The sequence below is a fragment of the Hydra vulgaris genome, chromosome 07 (genome assembly GCF_038396675.1).
Source record: "Hydra vulgaris chromosome 07, alternate assembly HydraT2T_AEP".
Taxonomy (NCBI): domain Eukaryota; kingdom Metazoa; phylum Cnidaria; class Hydrozoa; order Anthoathecata; family Hydridae; genus Hydra; species Hydra vulgaris.
Window position 1 is genome coordinate 13,359,599 of NC_088926.1, and position 7,902 is coordinate 13,367,500.

Here is a 7,902-nt window from a genome sequence, read left to right on the forward strand (position 1 = left end):
AATCAAAAGTGATACTTTTTTTAAAAATGAAACCTAACTTTGAAAAAATCCATCTTTTTAAAACAATTTTTTTCATAATTGTCTCCATTTTTAATATAAGTTGATATTTGTCAATAGGCTTTTTATTTTTTGTTTGAAGAATTTTATGCTTTTTTTGTTTTGTTTAAATGAGTTTTCCTCAGTTCTCTAAAATTCACGACTTTGCGGTGAATATCTCAAGATTTTTCTTTAAATGTTCAGGAGTTATTCCTGTTGTTGACTATGGATGTAAAACTGATTCAAAGATTTTTTTCAGTCCAAATATAGTCAAAAACGCCTTATTTTTTGATCTTCAAGTGTTTTTCTTATAAAAAATAATCTGTTCAGCATATTTTTTTGATTTTGGTATAGGATCTTCTTTATTTTATTAAAAGTAAAATTAAAAAATTTCAAGTTAATAGCTTCAATAGTTTTTGAGATAATCACCGCAACGAAATGATATTTTGGGGTTTCTGGGACCAAATGAAAAAAAAAATCTCTTTTTTTAAATTTTGTCATTAAAGATTAAATTTTAATCAATTTAGATGTAAATATTTAAAATTTAATTTTTAAAGGGCTTGATTTAATTAGAGGTACTACTACCTTAAGAATAGAAATAATTGTTTTTGGTCATTTATTCCTGGTTTATTCGTAATAACTACTAATAAAAACTACTATACAAAACTTTAGAAGTTTGATTATTTGCTTTTCATCTTTTAATTCAGCAACGCGTTTTTGCAACTCATCATTCCGTTTTGTTTGATCAAATTTTAAGTTTTCAAGAGCATCAACTATCTTATCTTGTAGTTCTTTATAAGCATTAGAATCTCCGGTTTGAAGATTAACCATTGCGATCAAAAGGAGAGAGAAAAAATATATATCAAAATGACAAACGAATTTTTTTTTATGTCTTTAATTCATTATTTTTATGTATTAAAAATAAAAATTAGCATGAGAAACTGGAAAAAAGTATTTATAAACAAGATTAATAAATACAACTATTATAGAAATCTAAATCAAACTAATGAATTCATCTAAGTAACCACTGAATTTCGTCTAGTTATATAAGTCGTCTTCTTCGTCTTGAGCGTAACGATTTGGTTCGGTAGAGCCACCAGAGGTAGGTGTGGCACCTTGTTGACTGCCCGGAAATCTAAAGCAATATTTTATACAAACATTGAGATTTATAAAATAAAAACAAACAGTAAATTGTAGCATAAATTTTACCTAAAGTTTGTTCCTAAACCTCTACTTTGATGAAGAGTTTGTGCGAACATTTCATATTTTCTTATCTCGTTATCACTAACAGATCGTCTGGCAAATTTCATCGATTCTTCAAAGTGATCACGGCGAATTTCGGGAACAGGATCTTCATCGTCATCCTAGATCCGAACAAAAATCGGTTTAACTTCTACATTTTTTGAAATTAAAAATGTTAATGTTAAAATAATTATCATAAAAATCTTCACCATGTTTATATCTGGGTTATCAGCACGCTGTTTTTCCCTTTGAATATCTTTTTCGATTGATTCACGAATGGCTAATTTACAGGCCTTTAAAAACAAACAAAATTTAACAAATTTCTAGCAAGATCTTATCAAACTTTAAAAATCATAAAAAACTTACTCGCTGAGCAATTTCTGTGAGATCAGCACCGCTGAAGCCAACTGTAACTTTTGCTAAATATACAAGGTCTACGTCCTTAGCGATAGGCGTTTTTCGCAGAGCAGCTTTTAAAATTGCAACACGAGACTAAAGGAGTAAATGAAAAAATTAAAATAATTAAAGAAAATAAACTATACAAAACATTTTTTAAAGTACTAACAAGCTCATCAGGAAGAGGAATATAGATAAGTTGATCAAGTCGACCAGGTCGAAGTATAGCCGAGTCAATGATATCTGGTCTAAATAAGATTTAAACAAAATTTGCAATAATAAAAAAATAAAAAAACAATTCCAATTTTTAAAACTATTTAAATTATTAAATGTACCTGTTTGTGGCTCCAATTATAAAAACATTTTTTTTTGCCCCCATACCATCCATTTCTGTAAGAATTTGATTTATAACTCGATCAGCAGCACCACCTCCATCACCGCTACTACCACCACGAGATTTTGCAATCGAATCCAACTCGTCAAAAAAAAGTACACAGGGAGCTGCCATTCTAGCCTATATTTAAGTAATCAATCATTCAAAAAGTAGTTGATCAATCAAAATTTTAAATCAGAGACCAATCAAAAAAAAACCAATTCAAGTAACAGAAAAAATTATAAAATATTCAATGTAATTATAAGTTCTTATATTAAAATACCTTATCAAAAACATCTCTAACGTTGGCTTCAGATTCACCAAACCACATAGTCAACAATTCAGGACCTTTTATTGATATAAAGTTAGCTTGACACTCGTTAGCAATAGCTTTTGCCAGCAAAGTTTTACCACAACCCGGAGGGCCATAAAACAATACACCCTTTAAAAAAATGCAAACCAAAAGTGTAAATAAGGCAAAAATATTATAATATTAAAAATATTAAATAATAAAATTACATAGGGTTTATTTTTTTACCTTCGAAGGTGTCATGCCAAACTTTAAAAACTTTTCTGGATGCTCTACTGGATATTGAACTAGTTCTTGTAATTCTCGCTTTACATTTTCAAGTCCTCCTATATCACCCCATGTTACAGTAGGTACTTCAACAACAGTTTCTCTTAAAGCTGAGGGGTTAGTTGCTCCCATTGCAAACTTAAAAAAAAAATTACTAATCAATAATAAATCAAAGTATTTTATCAAAATAGTTTTATTAGAAATATAAATTTTATAACAGACCCTGAAGTTATCCATTGAAACTGCAAGTGAATCAAGAACAGCAGCATCAATGGTTTCCTCTTCAAGATCAATAAGATCCATTTTTTCACGAATTTGTTGGAGCGCAGCTTCCGAACATAGTGATGCAACATCAGATCCTACATAGCCATGAGTCTCTGCAGCGATTTGTTCTAAATCAACTTCATCATCTAATTTCATATTTTTAGTATGAATACGAAGAATTTCTAGTCTGCCACTTGCATCAGGAATACCAATATCAACCTCTCGATCAAATCGACCTAAAAAAATACATTAAATTGCTAGAAAAAATTATAGAAAAGATTACATCTAAAAAGTAAGCTTATATTTCCACCAGAATATTTAAAAAACAAAAATTATAACATCTGGAGAACAAACTTGCAGTAGCAATACTTTTTATGTAAAAAATGACAATAGTATTATAATAAAAACGAATTAGTAGAAATTGATAGCAAAAAAAAAAAAAAAAGAAAAGTTAACAATATAATATTTAATAAAACTGTTCATACCAAATCGTCTAAGAGCTGGATCAATACTATTTGGACGATTTGTTGCTGCCATTATGATAACATGAGACCTTTGTTTTAAACCGTCCATTAGTGTTAAAAGCTGTGAAACAATTCTACGTTCAACTTCTCCATGCGTTTTCTCACGTTTGGGTGCAATTGAATCAATTTCATCAATAAATATAATAGATGGTGAGTTTTTTTCTGCCTCTTCAAATGCTATTTTCAATAAGAAGAACATAAATTAGATATAAATTTATATTTGTTGTATTTTTTTAAAATACAAAATGTTAGAAGACTATATAAAAGTTTTTAATACGTTGTGCTTTATCGATTTTATCAAAACACAATATCTGTAAACTTGTATTACTGCATATTGCAGATTTTCTGACTAAGCTTTTCTTTTTCTGACCTATTATACTGCTGTTTTAGATGGGTTAAAATAAACTCAGTAAAAATATGCAAACTTAAACCTTTAATGATGTGTGTGATTAAAATATTGCATGTTAATTAATCTTCTTTAATAATTCTAATTTTTGCTAAGTAACCATCTATATATAAACACGCTGAAGTTTTAACTTTTTCTAGCCGATTGATTACAAGATCTTTTCTAAATAAATAGTGTTCCTTAACAAATCCTTTCTTTGCAATAACAATTTAAAAATAAGTTAAATAATTTTGACTCACACAGCCTGACTACATCTCCTCCTGACATGTGATAATCTTCCAGGCTGTGAGATAATAAGATTTAACAATTATCATATTAGTGTGATAGTATATAAAAGTATACAAAATTATATTTCTCCAGAAATTATATGTAGTCACCAAAACAAAAGCCTCTTTTGACACATTGTAGAGTAATTACAAATACATATATTTATTTAAGAACTTGCTAATACGAAAAAATTTCCATTTTTTCTTTCAAATTTAATACCAGTTTGCTATATGCCTGTAAATTATCTTATACAAAGATCAAAAAATTCAGCTTTTGCCACCTAGCAGATGCACAGATTTTTAAATTTCCTATTTTACTTATTGTCACCATTTGAAGATTTTAAAACTTATAAAAAATAAAAAAATTCTAAATCTATGAACATAAAAATTGCTTACCTTTCCTTAGATTACTTTCTGATTCACCGGCAAGTTTACTCATGATCTCAGGTCCTATAAAATTAAAACTATTATATAGAAAATGTTTTTATAAAAGAAATCCTTTTAAAGAGATCTTACTAAAATGAAATAAAGAGAAATTTAAAAAAAAAAGAAAAAAAAGATAAGATCTAAAATTAACAATTATCTATCAAATTTTATTAAAATAAGATTACTAACCATTAATAAGAAAAAAGAATGCTCCTGTTTCATTAGCAACAGCCCTGTGAAAAATAGTTTGAAATATAAAGAAATTATTTTATTGAAACTCAAACTTTTTGAGAAAATTACAAATACCTAGCCATGAGAGTCTTTCCTGTGCCAGGAGGTCCATATAACAAGATTCCCCTAGGAGGTTTGATACCTAATGCTTTAAACAACTGTGGGTGGCGTAAAGGAAGCTCTACCATTTCTTTAATTAGTGCCATTTGTTTTCTACAGCCACCTATGTCATCATAACCAACTTCATTTAGCGATTCTTCCTCATCTTCTCGTTTAATTGGCTCCCCTTCACAATGAATAACTGTATCAGGTGCAACAATACAATATGGCGAAGGATCTGTTTCAACAACTTTGAAATCAACAGATCGCATTCCACCACGAACTTGAAATAAATCTCCTTTACACACAGGCCTATAAGCCTCCATGAAATATGGTTTTAAAAATACTTCGAACAGACTCCTAAAATATTTAACAATTATAATTAACACAATCTTCGCAGAATAAAACAACTTTACTGATACATAAATACTACACACACACAACTTGAAAATTTTGATTTTTTTTTTAATGCTTGTAACTTATAAGTAGTAAAATAATAGTTAGACTTTTAAAAGATTTTGATTATTATCTTGTTTTATTAAGTGAAATTTGTTTAAATGAAATTTTTTAAAAATTATATCACTAAGTGAGTGGAACAATTGTTTTTAAAAAAGTTAATAATGAAGTTCACCAAATTTCTAAAACTAGCAATAAAGAAGAAAAAAATTCTAAAATAAGCACAAATTTATAAACATCCAGAACAATAATTTTTTCTTTAAAATATTAAAAAAAAAAACTTTATTAGGTTACACAGCTTAAAGGGCACCTTTAAAGAAAACTAGTGTTTTGATAACTTTATTTAAAAGTAAACTAAAAAAAAATTATTTAAGCTTACTAATCTATTTTTACTACGGATACCTTTATTCCAAAAAAATTTGTTATTAACATTTTCGTAATTTTTTGTTAGTAAAAGGCTTTTGTTTCAGTTTAGTAAAAATATGGTAATGGTGTAGTGGTAAAGCAGAGCAGTAAAGATTGAATTTGTAATTGAAAAGTTCAGTATTCAGTCATAACCATGTTTGTAGTACTACAAGGCTTGTGTTTCGAATTAAAGGGTTTTAAAAAAAAAACAAAAAACCTTCCTTAACTGTAGTGGCACATCTGACCTTGGGGAGGCAAATACAGAAAAAAAGAAAGAATAATTTACATATTATTAATCATTTTTTTTAAACTTTCTTAAAAAAAAATTACACTTAGTTCCTTGTAAAACAACAAATTAAAAAAACTTAATTAAAATACTTAAAATTACTCACCCAGTTAAACCTTCTACTGTATCATCTAAAGGCAGGACATGAATTCTTTTTCCATATTTAACATCAGGACAAGCTTGTACACTAAAACAAAAATTTTACAGTACTATTAACTTTACTACTAACTAATATCATTTTAATTTTACAAAATTTATTTCAATAAAATATTAAATAAATATTATTTGACAAAAAGATTTTTTATCTAGTTATAAGCTCATGAAAATTTTATTGTAATTTTGACAGGGGATTCAACTTTTACAATTTTTATTGAAAAGTTTTTTTTTGTATTTCTAGTAATAGAGTAAAATTTATTTTCTTTGCATTTTAGTAATTTTTAACTCTCAATACAGGATAACTTACACATTTTTTTTTTTTTTTGTTATTCACCTCCTCAAGGCCGATAAAGCCACTACAGATGAGGAGGTTACTTACACACAATGAACTTGTTTTATACTTGATATGGTATTAAATATTATAAATTGATATTAGAAATCAAAAAATGATGTTAAAAATATACAATGATATTAAAAGACTATTAAGTAATTTTAATTTTAAAAAATCAGACAGAAGGTATTGGTATTGAAATCTTTTTTATTGAAGTTATTAGGCAAGATCTGACTTATTTATACAACTTGTGAGTATAAAACACTATATCATTGTTATTCATTTTATACTTCTCTCATATGTTGAATAATGCTTTTTCTGATCAGTGTAATTCTCATAAATCTTAAATTTATCTGATTCATGTTACTTAACAAAGTAAAAAGTCAAAAAATATATATAAAGAATGAAACATCTCTTCTCTACACCACTGCAAAAATTGTTTAAATACTTTTTAAAATATTGTACATAACCATCATACTGTTTATTAACTTGCTAACTTGTAGATTCGTCAAATTTAAATGTAAAAACAGTATAGTTTAAGCCCTCCAATGTTTTTAAATATGGAAAGATGGTGTATTGAATGGTATATTTAGACTATGTTTCACTTTGTCTGTATCCTTTAGCAGTTTTTGAATCTGAGAAAATTGGTTCAAACATTTTATTATCTCGATTGGTTGGGGCAAAAGAATAGTTAAACTCAACACACTCAAAATCTCTTCCTCAACAGTGCAACTAATCTTTGTAACTTTTAATTCAAGTATTTTATCTTTATCTTTCCTAAATTCTGATTATCCTTCTCTTTGTTTAAACCTTGATGTGCGAAGTTTGCTAATTGCATGGCTTCTTAATTGTCCAACTCCCCTTCCACAGACAGAAAAGGTTTTTTGGTATAATTTCCAACTTGCAGAATACTGATCATCAAGACAAACTTGGATCCAGTTAAAGTCAGCCTCCCACAATTTATTATATTTTATTTTTCTCTTAGACATCTTATAAATAAATAAACAGTTGAAATATAATTTAACAAAGTAATCTATAAACTTTTTACAACTTTTCTATTTTATAGACTGATCTAAAAACAACAATAAATTAGACAATTATTCATAATTATTGATAACTACATAATTAATAGATATGGAGGATAGATATAGAGTATAGATAATTACAGATAACATTCTTATACACACATTTCTATGTAAACACATAAATAACATTATTATAAATATATTATTGTTTAAAATTAACATTTATTTAAAAAGGTCTTTTAAAATTTTAGGACAATTTAGGATATAACCCTATAAATAAAGACAATTTATGACAAAAATAAATAAAATTATATCTGTAATTATATTTTCAGTGCGAAAACAAACGTTACGTAACAACTCAAATTTAGTAGTGTAATAAAAAGTACTGGTTTCTATAAGCATT

At 27.1% G+C, this 7,902-nt stretch overlaps 1 protein-coding gene across 1 annotated transcript in view; it reads right to left on the reverse strand.

The window, feature by feature from the left end:
- Nucleotides 1-970: 970 nt before the first annotated feature.
- LOC100205318 (transitional endoplasmic reticulum ATPase) overlaps nucleotides 971-7,902 on the reverse strand; it is a 19,868-nt gene continuing 12,936 nt past the window's right edge. Inside the window, exons 4-17 of the mRNA XM_065801111.1 lie at nucleotides 6,094-6,174; nucleotides 4,817-5,200; nucleotides 4,700-4,743; nucleotides 4,481-4,534; nucleotides 3,374-3,589; nucleotides 2,847-3,124; nucleotides 2,586-2,762; nucleotides 2,331-2,489; nucleotides 2,010-2,188; nucleotides 1,844-1,922; nucleotides 1,645-1,770; nucleotides 1,488-1,571; nucleotides 1,246-1,400; nucleotides 971-1,171 (exon numbers count right to left, since the gene is read on the reverse strand). Of these exons, the coding sequence (XP_065657183.1) occupies nucleotides 1,075-1,171; nucleotides 1,246-1,400; nucleotides 1,488-1,571; nucleotides 1,645-1,770; nucleotides 1,844-1,922; nucleotides 2,010-2,188; nucleotides 2,331-2,489; nucleotides 2,586-2,762; nucleotides 2,847-3,124; nucleotides 3,374-3,589; nucleotides 4,481-4,534; nucleotides 4,700-4,743; nucleotides 4,817-5,200; nucleotides 6,094-6,174 (2,113 nt within the window). The 3' untranslated portion in view covers nucleotides 971-1,074. The remainder of the gene's footprint in view (nucleotides 1,172-1,245; nucleotides 1,401-1,487; nucleotides 1,572-1,644; nucleotides 1,771-1,843; nucleotides 1,923-2,009; nucleotides 2,189-2,330; nucleotides 2,490-2,585; nucleotides 2,763-2,846; nucleotides 3,125-3,373; nucleotides 3,590-4,480; nucleotides 4,535-4,699; nucleotides 4,744-4,816; nucleotides 5,201-6,093; nucleotides 6,175-7,902) is intronic.